The 20,431-nt window shown below is 43.3% G+C and overlaps 1 protein-coding gene across 3 annotated transcripts in view; it reads left to right on the top strand.

The window, feature by feature from the left end:
- The window catches only part of MAN1B1 (mannosidase alpha class 1B member 1), a 144,034-nt gene that overhangs the window by 93,794 nt on the left and 29,809 nt on the right, over positions 1-20,431 (top strand). For all 3 annotated transcript variants that reach the window (XM_068124690.2, XM_068124691.2, XM_078783432.1), the window contains 2 exons: positions 11,057-11,247; positions 16,625-16,745. In XM_068124690.2, the coding sequence (XP_067980791.2) occupies positions 11,057-11,247; positions 16,625-16,745 (312 nt within the window). The remainder of the gene's footprint in view (positions 1-11,056; positions 11,248-16,624; positions 16,746-20,431) is intronic.

Raw genomic sequence — 20,431 nt, forward strand, 5'->3', positions numbered from 1 at the left:
CGGCGGAAAGGGGCTGTTGGGCTGTCATGGGGCCAAGAGGTAAAGGGGGGGGGGGCAATGAACTTGTAAGTCGGTTGACTTGTTTTTGGGACTGCGGGCACCACAGCCTGATGCGCCCCCACCATCTTTTTGTGCGGTACCTCCCCGCTGCCTAGTTGAGGAATGCACACACACGTGAATGACATCAATGCCATGGTCCTGCAGGGGGTGTATTGAAGAAGAACCTTGTTGATTTTTGAAATGCCTTGATGACCTATGGAATGAGAATGAGTGGTTAAGGGGTCTGTGTTGCATGAATGTGGGCGAAATCCACCGAGCCGTGTCACTCACCTGTAACATCTGGACAGGGCCCGTGAAAATTTAGTGGGATGCATTGGGGATGGCCCCGCAGGTAAGGTTGAGTCTTGTGGCATCCACCGGGGGACGCGGTCTGTAGACCGGGGTATGTACAAAGGTTAGAGTTTTGAGTTTTGGAAAGATGGTTAAGTTTTGTGGTTAAGTTAGTGTTGTGTGTTGTTGTTTCCTCCCTCCACAGGAACAACGAAGAAGATGTACATACTTGCATGATGGTTAAGGGGTTCAGCATGTTAAGGAAGTGTAGGTAGGTAGTCCGACTCACTTCCCACAGCCCTTCCTGATTTATTTCGTAGGTTAATTAAGCGTGTGACAGTAAGTGTTAAGGCTGGAATGGTAGCCCTGCGGTGAACCTTGCAGGAGCTACGGTTCCAGGGGGGGGGCTGTGTTATGAATTTGGTAATGCAACATCTAGAGCTAGGTAGATCTGAATAGGTAGGTATTCGGCTGTCGTGACAGGGACTCTACATGTAATAAGTTATTGATGTTTAGGCGGTTGTCGGGGTAAGATGTATGAGTGTGGATCTACCTGGAGATTCGAGTGTTAAATAGTGAGGGGTTAAAGGTAACGCCCCTGTGAGTATCACCTAGTAATCAAACCTTTGTCCTTTATGGCACTGCAAACCACATAAACATTAGTTAGGTCCTTAGCGCAACATTAAATAATCCCCTTTCCCTGACAAGGACTTCGTATTAAATTGACAGGAAACCAGGCCAAAAACACCACCACAATTGGCCGCCACCGTGTACACCTCCCAAGGCCTACAAACCGGGCCGGCACGTGTTATGCCAGGACCGCAGGGTCGCGTAACGGGGGAGATGTTAGGAGTCGCATGCCGTAGAGGGCGTGACCGGCGAGCTGGGACCATATGATTGGCTGAGGAGTGCGCGAATGTGACGTCATCGGGGAGAGATATATGCGACGGTCGGACGCCATGTTCGCCAGTTGAGTTCGCCAGTTGAGTCTCTCTGAGTTCGCCAGTTGAGTTGAGTTGCGATCTGATCTCGAGTCGTCCCAGTTCGTTGAACAGTTGAGTAGAGCGTCCCAGTTCGGTACCGGAGTGGCAGTTGAGAGAAGTGAGAGCTCGTGGCAGTTGACGGTTCGTGCCATTTTCTACAGTTCGTGACCACAGCTCGTTGCAGTTGGCAGTTGGCACTCGGCACTCAGCAGTTGGCAGTTGGCACTTGGTTTTTGGTTGCTTCGTGCAGCCCTGCGTTGGACCGACGAGGCCTGGTGGCGCTTGGAGGCGGAGGCAGAGGGCCGTGGAACCTGGAGCGAGGTGTGCGATCGGGCCGAAAGGAGCGGTGTTGGACGGCAGCCACAAGGACGACAAAGACAGATAAGCCCGAATCCGCGTACACTGTACACGACGTGACTTGTTATTTTCGTATTAATCTCCCTCGTTTTGTGTTTGATATCAGTCGTGTGGGGACGTCCCGATTTAGTTATTAGTATTACCGGCGCGTGCTTTTTCACTGGCTTTACTTTTAATAATAAATCCTTATATTATTTTCTGTACATATTTGAACGCAGTTTCCTGGGTGTTTCATTTTAATAGATAAGGCTGCGGAGCCTTCGCTGCGTCCCGCCATTTCGCGCGTTGGTGTTGAACGTGAGTCCGCCATTGAGTGTTCGCCTCGGGAGTTAAAGTCTCGCAATCGGTCATCCGTAACGGTGGTGTTAATCACGGCTACGCGACAATATATATATATATATATATATATATATATATATATATATATATATTGTGGATATGAGAATGTTTTTTAAAATTTATTGTTGTTGTAAAAGGTTGTTGAAAATATCGCCCCTCCTCCCTCCGTTTGTGGTTGTATAAATGTCAAAGGGCGTTCCCGTAGTTAGTTCCATAAAGCATACATGAAGGACACTATAATATCCCTGTTCAGTAGTTTATTTCCTTATTCTGTGTATTAGGTTAAGGCCTTGTCTTCCATTAAGATGACACTCCATTGCACCAAGTGAAATAAGATAGATTCCCTTTCATTCCCCATTCCCACTCCCAAAACTTCCATTACCAAGCCTCAATTGCCAGGCCTCAATTGCCAGCTACATCCCCTCCAAGCCTCCATTGCCAACTGCACTGGGCAGTTTGCCAGGTTTGCTACAGCTGTGGGTTGTTGATTTCGCCCCAAAACCACCATTGAACATGTGCTCGGGTCGGGGAAGAAAGGCGTGTCCCCACCTCGTCATAGAGGGGAGGAGTGAGTCAGCCCCACTCAACCAACCACGAACAAGGGGTTGGACTTGGAGAGGGTGTGGAGAGAAACATCAAGGACGTTCGCGAAGGTTCAGGGGCGTGGCATATATAACCCGCAGAAGACGCCCCCACCTCAGATGAGTCCTGGAAAAAGCACGCGACGTCCACACAGCAGCTTCAGCCACAGCAGCGTGGGGCCTTGACGGCAGTGTTGAGCAGGGCCGCGAAGGAACGGCGGCTGCTAAACGCGCCGATCGTGCTGCAGTACCCGTGGACCTTCCTCTCCCTCCAGCCATCCACCTCCTGCCAGTCCTATCATCATTCCCCGCGTGAGTCTGTCCTTGTTTGTTCTGTCCCTGGGTTTAATTAAGACTGTAGGTAAGCTAGCGTTGCACTGTCTCTCTGAGTTCTTCTGTAAATTATTTTCTTATCTTTCCTTCTTCCTTGGTTTCTTTCAATCCTGTACATAGTAATAAATTATATTTGTATTCCTTACCCTTTGTCTTTCTTCTTCTTCACATCCTTCGCTTTAGTCTTTTCCCCATTGAATATCTGTGGCGCGATTTTGGCCAACGTTCGGGAATCGGGTTAGTCGGGGTAACTGTTCGGCCGCGGTGCCATCCGCTCGGCAAATCAACATCCTTATCCGCGGTCCGTAACAATATATACAGACTTGGCATTTAATATGGAATATTTTTTTGTGGGGGTGAAATTACTTTTCAAGATGTCTTCGAACCAAAAGTTCATTGGAATTATGTTGAAATTATTCTAGATTTTATTCATGTGACCTTTAAAGGAAACAAAAACCACATTTGACATTTCGAAACAAATAAATTGATCCTTGAAAGTGATGTAAACTGATATCGAACTCAATTCATGGACAGTACTGTGTTAAACTTCTGTACGTTTTCCAGAAGTATCTCTTTATTTTGCACATTAGCCAAAAATTTTTTTAACAAAAACAAAAGTTAAATTACGACTGGGATTACGGACAGTAAAATTACAGTTCAGTACTTTGTGTAACCCCCACGTGCATTCAGGAGAGCACGTACATGTGGAGGCATGCTGTTCACGAGATTTGCCAAGGTTTGGACAGGAATCGCTTGCCATGCAGTGACAATAGCCTGCTGCAATTCACGCACAGAGGTCGGCTGCTGGTCCAAGTGGTCGATTTGACACGTTAATTCTGCCCACAAGTTCTCCATCGGATTCATATCCGAGGACATGGCAGGCCACTCCATATGCTCTACACCACAGTCAGCAAGAAAGTGTTGGATCATGCGAGCACGATGAGGCCGTGCATTGTCATCTTGGAAGACAAAGTTTCCTCGAAAGGCTGCACGAGCAAATGGAAGCGATGTTTCTTCCAGAATGGCCCTGTACTTGAACTGGTTCAGGTTTCCATTCAGAACAACCAGGTCAGTTTTGCCCCCTGCATGAAAAGCAGCCCAAACGGTCACCCCACCACCTTGGCACTTGGACTCTTGGACTCTTGGCACTATACAATCTTTGTTGTAGGCTTCATGCATTTGTCTGCACACTCGGACGTGGCCATCTTGACGATAGACCAGAAATCTAGACTCGTCACAAGATCACGTGATTCCAGTGTCCTGGCTGCCATTGACGGTGCGCTCTGGCCCACTGCAATCGGCGCTGGCGGTGTTGTCTGGTCAAGCGTGGCTTTCTCAGGGGACGCCTGGCACGATAGCCTGCTTGAACCAGTCGTTGGTTGACTAGCCTTCTGGATACAGGCACATTTGTCAGTTGCTGCCACTCAGCCCTAACCCGATTAGCTGACTTGTTACGGTCATTGCGGACTAACCGGTGCAGCTGGCGATCATCCCTCCTTGTGGTTCTGCGGGGACGTCCTGGCCTCGGTATTGGAGTAGGGACACCCCTCTGAGCATTTCGTTTCAGGATCTTTGACACCTGACCTTGAGTGATGCCATACTGCCGAGCAATAGCACGCTGTTTCATGCCGTAATTTCGTAAAGCCACCACTCCATGACAAACAGCATTGTCGAGTTGACGGACCATCTCCAGAGGAAGCGGCATTAACTTTTGGAGATGTGCAGCAGTTGTTTTCCACTAATACAGAACGCAACAACCCTTGTATACCCGACTGTGAAGCCAATCATCAAATGCACCTGTCCGTACATTTTTCCACGCCACCTGTGATATAAACCTGTTGTTGACTTCTTGCTGCGACAGAAAATCAGTGACATGGTTCTTTTAACAAATAAATCACCAAAGTGTAAAAGAAACTCACCAGGTTGATATACTGAGTTAAAGTAATCCCAAGTCAAGAAAAAAAAAATATTCCATATTAAATGCCAAGTCTGTATATATGTATATATATATATATATATATATATATATATATATATATATATATATATATATATATATATATACACAAAGAATTAAGTTAAGCACCCCCCCCGTTTTTTTACAACCTCGCACATTACAAGTTTGTTGTCGTCAAAACAGTGTAATATACCCATGATATTGCTATATTTTCTGGAGAAGTGATATTATGGTCACATAAAAACATAACAATCATGCCGTTTTCAATATTTTATTCTGAATAATTTAAGGTGAAATTTTTTGGGAATTTTAGGCATATTTTCACCTCAATTTAAGTATGGAGCTATAGGTCCATCACGGACAGTGTGGATGACGTTTATGTTTTCTAACGTACAGTCATTGTTCTGAGAAGACCTCTAGCGATCTTTGCGTCAATAACATGTGTAGGACCCACGTGATCGGATCACTGACTCAACCCTACGTCTCATAGACCCTGTAAGCCGTCGTATGCGTTGCTGTGGCAGGTTGAACCCCCTCGAGCACGTTTGGGACATGTTGGGACGACACATTGCGAGGATGGTCCCTCCAATAGCCAATCTGGATGAATTGGAACGTGCATTACATCGGGAATGGAACAACCTGCCACAGCAACGCATACGACGGCTTACAGGGTCTATGAGACGTAGGGTTGAGTCAGTGCTCCGATCACGTGGGTCCTACACACGTTATTGACGCAAAGATCGCTAGAGGTCTTCTCAGAACAATGACTGTACGTTAGAAAACATAAACGTCATCCACACTGTCCGTGATGGACCTATAGCTCCATACTTAAATTGAGGTGAAAATATGCCTAAAATTCCCAAAAAATTTCACCTTAAATTATTCAGAATAAAATATTGAAAACGGCATGATTGTTATGTTTTTATGTGACCATAATATCACTTCTCCAGAAAATATAGCAATATCATGGGTATATTACACTGTTTTGACGACAACAAACTTGTAATGTGCGAGGTTGTAAAAAAACGGGGGGGGTGCTTAACTTAATTCTTTGTGTATATATATATATATATATATATATATATATATATATATATATATATATATATACACATTTATATATATATATATATAATACTTGTACATATACAGGGTGGCCCATTTATCACTGACAGTTTTTAAATCTCTAACTTTTTTGTTTCTTAACAAAATCAGATAAAAATTTTACACAACATGGGTACATATTTAAAGTCTCTTTTTTTTTTTTCTTCTTTTTTTTAACATAGGTTTAATCAACTTTACGAACTTACAAATTTAGTTATGAACTTCAATGTGATTTCCACCATTTTCAATCAGTTTATTCAGCCTTTCTCTGTATTCCAACACCACCTTTTGTTGCATTTTGACCGTAATTTCACCAAAAGCTGCTTGAATTCTCTGTTTCAGTTCCTGAATGTTGGTTGGCTTTTTCGTGTAGACTTCCGACTTGATAAATCCCCAGAGAAAAAAGTCACATGGTGTGAGGTCGGAAGAGCGTGGCAGCCAGGGCATATTGGGGGATTCGCAACCCATTCAGCGTTCGGGCAGTGTCTCATTGAGCCAATTCTGGACCTGGATACCCCAATGGGGAGGAGCTCCATCTTGCATAAATAGCAGTTCATCAGTCATGCCACTAGCTTCCATGTCTGGCCAGAACTGATCACGCAACATTATCAGGTAGCTGTTACTTGTGACATTTTCATCGAAAAAAAAAAAAAGGGCTGTAAATACCACCCTGCCAAATAGCAGCCCAGACCGTAGTTCTTGGTGAATGAAGAGCTTGCTCCTTTACCCAGTTTGGATTCTCTCGAGACCATTATCGATGATTATGGCGATTAACACCCCCGTCCTCGTGAAAATAGGCCTCATCAGACCGCAACAGCAATGCCAGGATTTGCCTCAATTCTCGCAAGTTCATCAGTAGCAAATTACATACGATTGGCTTTGTCTTCTTCATAAAGTTTCTGGGAAATATGAACTTTGTAGGGATGCCATTTTAATTCTTTCAAAATGCGTTGAATTGGTGTGCGACTCATTGCCATTGCCAAAGAGGCACACCTTGTCGAAGTGCGAGGATCGTTATCAAAATGGTTCACAAAAAGTGCCACGTTTTCTTCTGTTCGTCTTTTTTTTGCATATTTTGCACACGACCAACTTCCATCAACGCTCTGTGCCAACTAATAATGCTGTTTCTTGCAGGAGGTTATTTGTTGAATTCTGCACGGAATTTGCGCTGTACTGTTACGACGCTGCTTGTCTACTCAAACCACACTGCACATTTGGCTCTCTCATTTACAGGATACTCTTTTAATTCTGAAAAATGAGAAAGAATAAATCAGTGGCTCTAATATATAAAAAAAAATCCTGAAATATGTACCTACGTTGTTTAATATTTTTATCTGATTTGGTTAAGAAACAACAAAGTTAAAGAGATTTTAAAACTGTCAGTGATAAATGGGCCCTTGTGGTGGGTTGAGGATAGGGAGATAATGTTATGTTTCGCCCACTATTCAGCCCGTAGCTAATAAAACTATTTAGATCTGCCAAAAAGCAGAATTGCCGATCAAAAAGATGGGCGATATATGTTCATCAGTATACTTGCAAGCTATGTGTGAGCAGTTATTTGGCAACAGTGCATGCAACATGTTTTGGTAAGTATAACATCTTGGCACAACTTTCACCTGGAAATACCATCATGAGGCACAGCTTTGATTTGGTCTGATTACCTGATGATCCTTTTGTTAATCTGCACTATTTCATTGTATTGCACTGTGGATTTGGAATCTAACCTGCATTTTATCAGGATATTTTTTTTTATCAGGGTGAGTATGTGAGGGTCTAACTTACATAACTACAAGCAGTATGTGAGGGTCTAACTAACATTATTTAAGGAATGCTCATTTCAAAAAGAGACATCCCCTTGTGGTCAACGCACTTGATCTAACATTGCTGCAGCTTGTTTGTATTCATCTTGTAGAAGTTATTGTCCTGATTGTTTAGAAACTCTTTAACTTTTGTGATTACCTCATCGTCGTAATCAAACCTCTTTAACTTGGGGAACAGGAGAAATGTGAGGGAGCAAAATCTGGTGAATATGCTGGTCGGGGAAGCAGTCATAGTTGTTTGCTGTGGTCATTGCAACCTGAGTTGTATATGTGCGTGCATGCACATGCATTGTCCTGCGGCACTCTTTGACTCAACTTTGCATATCTCTCGCTTTTGATTACTTCTTGTAACTGCCACAGTTCATGAGCATAGTACTTTCCCAGATCTCTATGGCTGGTCTCTACTTTTGGGAAGTAGTCGGTTACGATCACCCCTTTACTGTTCCAGAAAACGGTGGTCATGACTTTTCCAGATGTTGCCTTCAAAGTGGTGAACCAATGACTTGTCCTTTGTGTCACAATCCTGTTCATCAAGTGAGCTAGCTGGGTTTGCTTGAAACAGCTCAAGTTACCTGGAAGTGTGAAGTTGAGATCTCTTCTGATGGGTCTGCATTCAGGTCACTGGTCTTGTGAAACCTTTTTTTCATACCCATTGTTTCACTTGTGTGCCTAGCTGTTGATATTGTATCATTCATCAAAATCTTCTGAACTGCAGCAATCTTTTCTCTTTTGTCTTAACGCTGGTTCATTCTCTTTGCTGGTTTTCCTTCATAGAAATTGACCTGCTCATTTTTATTTTCCTGTTCTATGAAGGAGCATCATCCCTATTGGATTTCCTTTGGTGCGAATTCTTATTCTGGAGATACTTGATCATGGATCTGAATTCAGTCTTCTCTTTTTCAAAATGCTGTTGACCAACTCATGTTGATGCTTTTGGATCAAATTCCTGCATAAGTAATCAAAAGGCTGTTATTAAATGAACACACCAAATTGTGAGTACTTTGATCTGCAAAATCAGGTTGGGTCCTGACATATCAAATAGGTTAGGCTGGAAACTGGAAAGATCTTGTTTTCTGTAATAAGGGGTCACTTCCTTCGTCCCAGGAAGAGGCTTCTCTCTTTTTTTCTCTTGTGCTTTTATGCAAAATTGAGGTTCATGGAGGAGTGAGAATTTTTGTGTTTTTGTGTTTTGTGAAGTGCTTCTCTGACAATTTTTATCATAGGTACTTGTGTCATTTGGGTCACGAGGTGAATGTGATTTCAAATTTGGGGTCACAAAAATGTTTTGGAACCATTGTGATAGAGGGTTGAAAAAAAAAAAAAAAATCCGCGACGGGGGGGGGGGGGGGGGGCGATGGGGGGGCAGTGGGTCCCGCGGTTGGATACTACTCCGAAGTCGATGATGTGGAATCGCAAATCCCATCGCAATTGGCAAAACCCAGATCCCTAAAGCAAAGTTGAAAGATGGCTAAAGGCTCCACCAGGAATGACCCAATATCAAATTTTGGGTTACTTTTTTTTTTTCCCCCGTTTTGACCCCTGTGACCCGAGGGGTGAAATCCCAAAGGTTGTTCCAAATGTAATGCGTTCCCCAGTGTTGATTGCATATACAAAGTTTGAATTTAAAATGTTTAAAAATGTGCTCGCAATTGCATTTTTTTATTCTTTAAAGGTGGGAGGTGGGAGGTGGGGGGGGGGGGGGGGGGTGACAGGGCCAAAATTGCTCCTTTACTAAGATGAACCACTTTTATGATTGTAATCACTCGTTATCTCACCTGGAACGTAATTCCGGGGAGCTTATGGGATGGCGTGTTGTCAGTCCGTCAACTCTCGCAACTTCTCCGCAACTGCTGATGGGATTGTGACCAAACTTGGCACAAATCATATTTGGTATGTTGCAACTCAAGTTTGTTCATGGCATTAAATAAACTAGGGCATGCCCGTACTATATCTATATCTAAAATTATATCCCCCCCTCTATTTACATGAAATGGTTTGGTCCATGAAATGTTTTGGTCCATTCGCAACGCCAAAGCGAACGGCGAACGCTTTACATGAAATGGTTTGGTGCATGAAATGTTTTGGTCCATTCGCAACGCCAAAGCGAACGGCGAACGGCTTGCGAGTACAGTGACAATCCCCCCGGGGTTTTTATTAGTTTTAAAACATAGTTTAACGCCAACATAGCGCCAACATAGTTTGCAAACGTGAAATAAATGAATACGCTCTCAAATGTGCCATCCGAGGCAGAGTGTGTCCGCCACGTTCGGCACACGCGATAGCTCGCTGCTCTCTGATTGGTTGAATCGTTTTTTGGACATAGCTCGGTAAGTAATTGTCCGATTAATATGAAACCTTGAAAAGGCACATCCTCGGGTCCCCAGCAATATACCTGGCAAGTTTAAAGTGTATCGGACCCGTGGTTGTCGAGAAACAGCGGTCACAGACAAACAAACGTACAAACGTACAAACAAACACACAGAGATTACTGGAATTATAGATAGATTAAAATGTGGTTTAAGGGGTCTACCGGGGGTCAAAGTGGATCTAGGTTTTACCCCCTAAAATAGGTATTTGCTTTCTTCTCAGAAACTACACATACAATTCTAATTGAACTTCACTACAATGTTCCATTCATCACCTATGATGTACCAAAGTTTTTCCACGATATTAGAAAAATTGGGGTCTAGGGGGGGGGTCTACGGAGGGAGACCGCCCCAAAATAGGTTTTAAAAAAAAATTGTTTAAAATCTTATAATTATGTTCGTATGATTCCACATGCTGCCCTGTCTTCCAGCAACTATTCGAATTGGATTAAAACACCGAGATACTGTTTAAAATACCTTTAGTCAATGTAGTACACTGCTTTATTCTACCAGGTGAGCACCCAGGGGTATTGCCCTTTAAAAAAAAAAAATCATGTTACCTTGTTCTATTTAACTTCCCCATACTACTATGCATTTTTTGTAATGCTTACTGGATGCAACGTAAAAGTCCTGCTGTCCACTGTCCCAATATCATTCTGAAAGCCCCTCTGTTTCAACAGGGCTTAGAAGTTACTTTTTTTTTCTTTTTTTTTTGCACACCGTGTCCTCTGGCTGTCATAAGTTCAAAGCACGAGCTTCTTTTGTCGCTTTCACAGCCTGAAAATTTCTCAACCTCTTGATTTTATTGTTTCATCAACTTAAGTGGATATTAGAAGGGGTTTTTTATTTCAATGGCTTATTTTCTTTTACTTATGTGTAAATGCAGGAAGCAGCAGAGGCAGTAACACGGCACGTGCGTGATCTGGCTGGTAAAACGGATGGCCTGGTACCCATGTTTATCAGCACACAAACCGGGCACTTCACGCATAGCAACACACTTACACTGGGGGCTCGTGCTGACAGTTACTACGAGTACTTACTCAAGCAATGGCTGCAAGGTGGCAAACGTGAACAATTGTGAGTATGGTGGGCTAAGCCTTTACCAACATTTTTTGTAAATAAAAAAAGAGAAAAAAAAGATTATCAATAAATGTATATACCACACTTCCATCCTTTGCCACCAATCTATTCATTCATACTTGTGGATGGAATAACTATTGCAATACATTTAATTAAAGATTCAGCAGCTCCTGTTTGTATCATACTAAAATACTGTCATGTCAGCCTGGCGGTTAACACCGCTGGATGGCGAATAGCCGTAACTGTCCTTAATTCCGAGGCGCGTAGCCGAAACTGGCAGTTGTCCGGTACATTCGGTGAGGGGACCAAAGCTCTTACCTCAGACGGAAGTCACACGGGTTTATCCTCGGACCCACAAACAAATAAACACAAAACAAATGAAAAAATGCCACAATAATGAATTTAATGAAATAAAGCATGGCAATAAAATGAATGTTGAGGTAAAATTAAATCCTAATTTTGAGATGTCTCCACTCATACAAATACACAACAGAGGAATGATAAAATAAAATGAATTCTTTTGTTGAGTCGGCCGGTTCTCAGCTTGCTCAACGAGATCGTTGAATGAAGTCGGCAGTACAAAGTGGCCCGAGCCGTTCGCGTTGGAAATGCCCAACAATAGCGCCGAGTCACTCTCCACAGCCCACGTATGTGAGGTAACTCGTGCAGGCGGTCCTCTTTCGGTCCCCTCTCCGTCCGAAGCACCAAGAGCCCCACAAACACCTCCTCCTCAACAACAACAACAACAACAACATGCATTTTAAAAGGCCATTTTCCCTGCTAGAGCGGGGGTTAGCCTTGCGGTCCCCATGACAATCTTCTCCATTTTGCCATATTTTCTGCATCTCTCCTTGTTAACCCCCTTGCCCGCATTTCTTCGTCCACCATCTTTAGCCAAGTCTTTCTCGGTCTTCACCGTCCTCTGCTTCCTTCTACATTCATTTCCATCACTCTTCTCAACCAGTCACTTTCATCCTTCCTCAACACATGACCAAACCATCTCAACCTGTTCCTCTTCACAGCATCAATCACAGGCTCTATTCCCATCATCTTTCGCAATTCATCATTTGTCTTCCTCTCTCTCAACGATACTCCGCAAATCCGTCGAACCATTCGCATTTCCACCCTTTCCAACCTTCGTTGCTGCTCTACGTTCATAACCCATGTCTCGCTCCCATAAATCATAACACTTCTCACACATGCGGCATACACCTTTCCCTTCAGCTTCAACGACACTCCCCTAATCATCAGCACGCCACTCAGTTCCCGAAACTTCTTCCATGCACATCTCACTCGAGCAACCGTTGCCGAGTCTGATCCACCTTCTCCATTCAGCATGTCTCCGAGGTAGCAAAATGTTTTCACACCTTCCAGCTTCACGCCGTCTCCAAGATCCAACTCAACATTTCCTCCATCTGCAGCTCCCTCTGTGCACACTATACATTTGAATGTAGCTGCCACACTGGTTAATGACCCTCTCAGACCACTACATTTTTGATGAACCCACTCAGCGCACATTGTACATTGAATGGAGTTCACTCCGACACCCTTCCTACACACAGCACAGGGCCACTTCCCAGTTCTTTCCACCTCACCACATGCTTTACCACTTGCCATCACCTTCGTCTTTCTGATATTCACCTTCAGACCTTTTGTCTCCATACATTCCTTCCACGTGTTCATCTTTTCCTTCAGTCCATCCATACTTTCCGCAATCAACACCAGATCATCTGCATACAACAACTCCCATGGTAAACCCTCCTTTACGTTCTGAGCCAGCACCTCCATCACAGCTACAAATAGTAGTGGACTTAGTACCGACCCCTGATGCACTCCCACCTTCACCTCAAACTCACCACTGTTCCCGTCCTTCGTCCTTACAGCTGTGCGTGCTCTTTTGTACATTGCCATCACTACTCTGATCAACCATTCCTCCACTCCTAACTTCCTCAATGCCCATGTCAATACTTTGCGTGGTACCCTATCGAATGCTTTCTCCAGATCAACAAACCCAAGAAACAACTTCTTCCTCTTCTCCATGTACTTCTCCTGCACGAGCTGTGAGCGCCATCGCCGGACCCTCAACCCGACCATCTGCATCCCCGCATCTGCCTCCTCACGATCGCAAAAGTCCACTTGAGCTCCGCAAAGTTCTCCTCACACTCGCACACGAGCCAGGAACCGCCAAGCCAGAGACAAAAAGCGACTGCCCGACATGAAAGCCCGAGAGAGTCTTCTTCTTCCCATGAGTATTCTTCCTTTTCAAATTTTCTTGCTCTGACGTCACTGTCCAATCGCCGAACTCTGTCGAATCGCCTCATGGTCTTGCTTGACCAATGACGAACTTCGGGGCGTGGCCTTTTTCCTTACTCGGTTTGTAGGTGAGGTTAGTTGTGGAACGAGAATGTTCAGCTTCTGTCAGCATGGTGTCGGTTATTGTTGGTTAATGGGAGATTGTTGTTATTGTTGTCGTTGTAACAAAAACGTTGGGAAAAGTCACAGGAGGCAATCACAAACTGGGGGGAAACTAACTTTAACCCCCTATCTAGATAACACTGCTCCACCCCCTGTGTGAAGACACATAAACAACCTTAAGCTCCAGTTTACCTGCTTAAATACATTGAGGTGTCTCCTATGCCTCCACGATCCATGCTACACCTGTACGATCCTATCTTTTCTATGAGATTTCATCCTCTACCCCCATAAACGTAACAATATGCGATTTGGCGTGTCTGTCTGTCTGACCGCGATACATTTGGTTGTGACTTATCCAATCTCATAGAAACCTGACAGTGGGACTGTCGGTCACACGACGGAGGTTGTAGTGACTTAAGGATGCCCCTTCCACAAGGAGGTTTTCCACCTTGGGAAAAATCTGTGTTATGGTGCATACAGTCAGGTGAAAAAGTAAGTACACCCCATGTAAAGTTTTGACTTTTTCAACATATTTCAACATACAGCTATTTGATCTTCATTTCAACAATATTGATAGATAAAGGTGATATAATATAACAAATATCATGAAACATTTACATTTTGTAGTCCATTGTATAATTGAAATAAACATAAATGCAAATTTCGCATGTGGAAAAAGTAAGTACACCCCTACATTTATCACTACCTAAAATACCTAAAATTAGAATCAGGTGCACCAGCTCAGGTGCAAATGATTAGAACATCGTTAGAGAGGATCTTGGAGGAACCTGTCTTATTTAAACCTCAGACATTTAGTTTGGTTTGCTCTTTGTTGTTGAAGTGTGCGGCGTCACCATGCCTAGATCAAAAGAGCTCTCTGAGGCCTTCAGAAAGAAGGTTATAGATGCCTACGAGTCTGGGAAGGGATTTAAAAAGATCTCCAAACAATTTCAAATCAATCATTCAACTGTCCGGAAGATCATCTACAAGGGGAGAAGATTCCAAACAACTGCCAACTTGTTCAGGCCAGGCCGCCCCAGCAAGTTCAGCCCGAGAGCAGACCGCAAGATGCTGAAAGAAGTCTCTAAGAACCCCAGAATGTCATCACGGGACCTACAGGTAGCTCTTGCCACTGTTGATGTCAAAGTGCATGAGTCTACCATTAGAAAGAGGCTGCACAAATTTGATCTACATGGGAGGTGTGCCAAGAGGAAACCTTTGCTGTCCAGAAAAAACATCAGGGCAAGACTAAAGTTTTCCAATGAACACCTAGGCAAAGACCAGCACTTCTGGGACAATGTGCTCTGGACAGATGAGTCAAAGGTAGAGCTATTTGGCCACAGTACCAGAAGACATGTTTGACGAAAACCAAAGACAGCATTTGACCATAAGAACCTGATACCAACTGTAAAGCGTGGTGGTGGAAATATTATGGTTTGGGGCAGCTTTGCTGCATCAGGGCCTGGGCAGCTCACCATCATATAATCCACTATGAATTCTTCATTGTACCAGAGGGTGCTTGAGGATAATGTGAGGCCATCTGTCAGAAAGTTGAAGCTCAACCGAAGGTGGACCTTGCAACATGACAATGACCCTAAACATACCAGTAAATCCACCAAGGAATGGCTGAAAAGAGAGAAATGGAGGGTTCTGGAATGGCCAAGTCAAAGCCCGGATCTAAACCCCATCGAGATATTGTGGGGGGATTTGAAACGAGCTGTGCATGCAAGAAACCCCTCAAACATCGCACAGCTGAAAGAATTCTGCATGGAGGAGTGGGCAAAAATTTCTCCCAGTCGATGTGAGAGACTGGTAGACAGTTATAAGAAACACCTACTTGAGGTTGTTTCTGCCAAAGGGGGGCAATACCACCTATTAGAGCCAAGGGTGTACTTACGTTTTCCACATGCGAAATTTGCATTTATGTTTATTTAAATTATACAATGGACTACAAAATGTAAATGTTTCATGATGTTTGTTATATTATATTGTAGGAGTAACGGACAACGAGAGGGTAAAAAACTTCTTGACTTGTTCAAGGCTCCTTTATTTCCACAGAACTAAAACCCGACTGGAACTCGTCTTTTTATATCCCCCGTGACTTCCGCCCGATCCTCTTAAAGGGGCGTGGCTCCAACACCCGAGCGCACGCCACTCCCATACCGTAAATAGACCCACTTGTCCCGTGCTCGTGAATTATGCCTCTATGGGGTATCCCCCACAATATCACCTTTATCTATCAATATTTTTGAAATGAAGATCAAATAGCTATATGTTGAAAAAGTGAAAACTTTACATGGGGTGTACTTACTTTTTCACGTGACTGTAGAGAGCTTATCATGGCGTTTTTCGAAAGCCACTTCTAATAACAAAAGTAATATCATCAAGAATGATGAAACCATAATATTAATGTTATTACAATACAATATTAATACTAATTAATATCCCCCTCCCCAAGGGCTTTTTCCTCCTTGGATAAACGCCGTGTTAACCTGTATAAATAGCTTATCGTAGTGTTTTGTGGGGCACCCCTACCAAGTCGTAAAATAGTATAAATCGCAAACACGTATGTTTACCTTTTTAAACAGTCGCTGCTGCTGTTTAACACGAATCTAAAAGGGAAGAAACCTGACCTTGAGGCATTATGTGCTTATCGTGTCCCACACGAACGGACCCGAGTCTTTATCTACTGTAATCTATATACCCCAGAGAGGATAATAGCATTACCCTTCCTGCCGCTTCCGTAGTGAGTGGGTGTTCTAGTAAAACCAAATGCGCATTGGGTTTTACACTTTTAGTTGCCATCAGACCTAACCTTCCAATGGGCACACCATCACTCATTTTGTTTCGTGTATTATGGGTCTGTTTCCTATCGAGTTAATATTGCATTCTGTATTTTCCACATTCTGTATCCTCTCGTATCTTTAATTCACATTTTCTTACCCCATCTCTCCTGTAGGTTGCTTGATAGTTACCTTGAGGCGATTAGTGGAGTGCAGAAGCACCTTTTAGGCAAGTCTCAACCCAACCAGCTGACGTTTGTTGGAGAGTTGGTAAATGGAGAATTGCGACCGAAGATGGTAAGTTCTACTGGACAAATACAACGCATGAATAATTATCCAAAGCAATAAAGGCATAGTTATGTAATACGCAGTATTACATAACCATGCTGCTATTGCTTTGGATAATGACGTATTTGATATGAATATACATCATCATTCTCCACGATATGGCGATGATTGATCCCATTGACTATTATAAATTGGCTTGCAATACTGTCCGTTTTGGAGAAAAAGTAAATGACCGTTCCAGAAAAAGGAACATCATATTTTTGCAGTTATACGATTATGTTGGGTCCCCACACCCGCCACAAGAAGTTGTGGCAGAAATTTCTAATTTATTCAGGGTGTCAGCAATACCTAATCTTGTCTTTGTTGAAAGACACGAAGATATATATAACGTTCACCAGCAATCATTGCTAGCACACGGGTTCCCAGCTTCGCACCTGTTTCAGAGATGGTGCACTCATTGATGCAACATCCTGCCTGCGAAGCACCAGTCCAACAGTTTATTATGAGTCAAAAATCAAACCCAGACTAGACAGCTCAGAGGCAAGTGCGCTACCTCTGCTTTGCTGCCAGACTGAACCAGAACAGAGCCAGCAAAAATGTTTCATAGAACACTGCAAGGCCACAAACTTGCTTGCACAACCCAAGAGGCATACCGAAACGCAGCATCCTGTCATTAGATGCCATTGCCTAGGGCACCCTTACATTTCAAGCCTCAAAGGGAACAAGATGAAAAGCAACAGTACATGGGGGGGGGGGGTCTATCACATTTCAGATGAAGACTTTGTACTCCATTAAGAAGTGATAGTTTGGGTGGAAAAGTAAATATGTGAGCAAATCGTGTTACAAGCACCACTCTTGTTTTTTTTTTTGTAAGTATATTACCTAAGGATTGAAATAAAAATGTATTCCTATTTTTAAGATGCTCGGTATCATATACAGAGCAGATTTAGACTTCAGGTCCCTTCTGCTCCCGCAGATCTTGATTACATCATTTTCATCCAAATTATTCGTATATTATTGGTACACTTCACTGCAAATGTAAAAAGAACAACTTAACCTAAATGGAGGTATGCTTTTGTGAAGTTTTTAAGAACGTCGACGATACCTAGGAAGAACTGTTTGTTCCAGATGATGACGTATCACATGAAGATGATGAAAATGCCTTGAAGAACTGACAATAAAAATACTGCAAACATTTTTTTTCTCGATTCGTTTACATAGAACTTTTAGAAGTATGAAAAAGTGGTGAATTACATAGAACGAAAATCTAAAAATAATTGGAAAACAAAAATAAATTAATTTTTGGTCTGTGGCTTTGGAAACACGATCAGGTTGTGTGTCATTTGTGACAGATAATGGGCTCTCCCTAAATTGCAGATCAGAACTCAGTAGAGAGCATACCTCCACCAGGTGAACAAGTTTACGTTTTGTATCCTAGAGTAGACCAGAAAATCACAATACAGAATCACATTTAATCAGTCATCCGTCCACAACTTTTTGAGATATCCTGCTATTTATATTTTTGGCTCTTTCTCCCAATGGTGAAGAATCACTTAAAAAAAAAAAAAAAAAAATTCTCATCCGAATCCATATTCAGATCTTCACCAAAATCGAATCGATTCATCCTCGTCACAAAACCAACCTGTCCACCAAGCTTTGTCCAAATCCGTCCACAACTTTTTGATATATCCTGCTGTGTATCGTTTTTGGCCCTATCTCTCAATGGTGAAGAATATCTTAAAAAATTATACTAGCCGGATCTGACTCCAGGTCTTCACCAAAATCTAATCATTTCGTCCTTGTCACATACGCTACCTCTCTGCCAAATTTCGTCCGAAGCCGTCCACAACTGTTTGAGATATCTTCACAAACAGACAGGCAGGCAGACAGACGGGGGTGAAAACATAACCTCCATCCACCTTTGGTGGCAGAGGTAACAAGTATGTAATGTATTCCTATGCATATAGATGGACCATTTTGATGTAGATAACCAAAGAAAACTAATGAGATGGCACTTGAACCAACATACTTGTATTTGGAGCAAAAATGATGTCATCAAGAGCTGGTCTGGAATTTATACTCCTGGCACATTAAAACAAAACCGAAAGTCTAACAGTGGCATAGCCGGGCTTTTTGATACTGTCGCGTCCATAGATAGTTAACACCAGCCTTGGACGGATGGGTCGATCCAGCCTTAACTCCTGAGGCGACCTCCCGATTATGGCGGCGTGCGTGAGATGGAAGAGACATGAGGCATTTGACTACATGAAACGAGGGTTTAATCCGAAACCCCAACCAGGAACAAGACAAATAAAAATGTACAATAACGATTTATAAGAAAATAAGGCGCAGACTAAAATAACGAAAATGAAACCGAGTTAAGATTCTACGGCGAGGTACCTCGACACACGGACACAAACACGCACACAGGGAGAGATAAGAAAATAAAATTCACGGTCCGGCACACTCAACTGGCCCCAAAATGAATCCTGTGGTATGGGCAGTTGGCCAAGCCCCGGAGCCACCAAGGTGGCAGCCGGCAAAATGGCGACGTCGAACGCCGCGTGTCGAAGGTGTCGTGGGCGCCTGGGGATGAGGCGAGTCGTGAAGACGGCCATCTTCTTTCTCCTCCACTTGGGAAAACGCAGCATGGCCTCCAGCCCACGAAAGGGCCCAACAGTCCAAGCTCCCTCATGATCTCGTCGCACCAACCGCTCTTTTCAGGAACACAAAAATGGCCAAGCTTCTTCCCCAGCAAGAACCAGGCACTCCTTCTCCTATCGCAAAGCTTCTTGCTGCCGCCCACGCTCACGCAACCAATTGCGAAGCTGCTTCTTTTAGCTCGTACTCGGGGGAGGGGGGGGAGTGGTGGCCTGCCGGTCCTGTTTCTGCTTACCCTACCATGGTTGCTCCGCCTCTCCTGGGTGGGTCTTTACTGTACTGTACCCATGGAGCATGCATAACTTGGCGGGCCGTACCGGCAAAAATGTTAGGAATGACGCAGAGTGTTTGACGCACAGGGGAAATTATCCTTAAACCCTATTACTAATTAACACTTCATCATCCCTCGTATGATGAACATTTAAACACAACCTTAAGCTACAATTTCCCGACTTAGTACATTGAAATGCTCCTATGTGTCACATGGTCCATACTATTTCTATACAATTCTACCTTTCCTACTGTATTCTCTTACCTACCCCCATAAACAAAACAATACTTTAGTTGAAGAGGATAGTATGACCTAGGTGGAGATACCAGCAAGCAAATAATGTAAGTATTAAAAAATTTATGAATTACTTTAAGTCTCCAAGCTGTCTGTCACCATGGAAGTGAAGAGAATGCATTGAGACACTGTTTTATTCTATATTTTTCAAGTCAACAATGAACCATACACCACTTAAATCCAGTAACTTTGCAGTCATGACAAAGGGATTGTAGTGTTATGATTATTTTTACCAATTTATTATTGACGTTATTATTCGGGAAATGACACCGTATTAAGATACAATCGTATTAAGAAACCTGGGCTAATTTGTCCGAAGCGGCCTGAAAGTAAGGCATGAAGCCGAAGGCCTATACGTACTGTGTCGTTGCAAGACCCATAACACATATGCTTTCGATATTTGATGGTCATTTTAACAATCGGTTTGTTTGTGGTTCACACTGAATGAAAAACATAATGGTAGAGCATG

Source organism: Myxine glutinosa, chromosome 8 (assembly GCF_964187855.1).
Source record: "Myxine glutinosa chromosome 8, kmMyxGlut1.1, whole genome shotgun sequence".
In the NCBI taxonomy this organism is placed as follows: Eukaryota; Metazoa; Chordata; class Myxini; order Myxiniformes; family Myxinidae; genus Myxine; species Myxine glutinosa.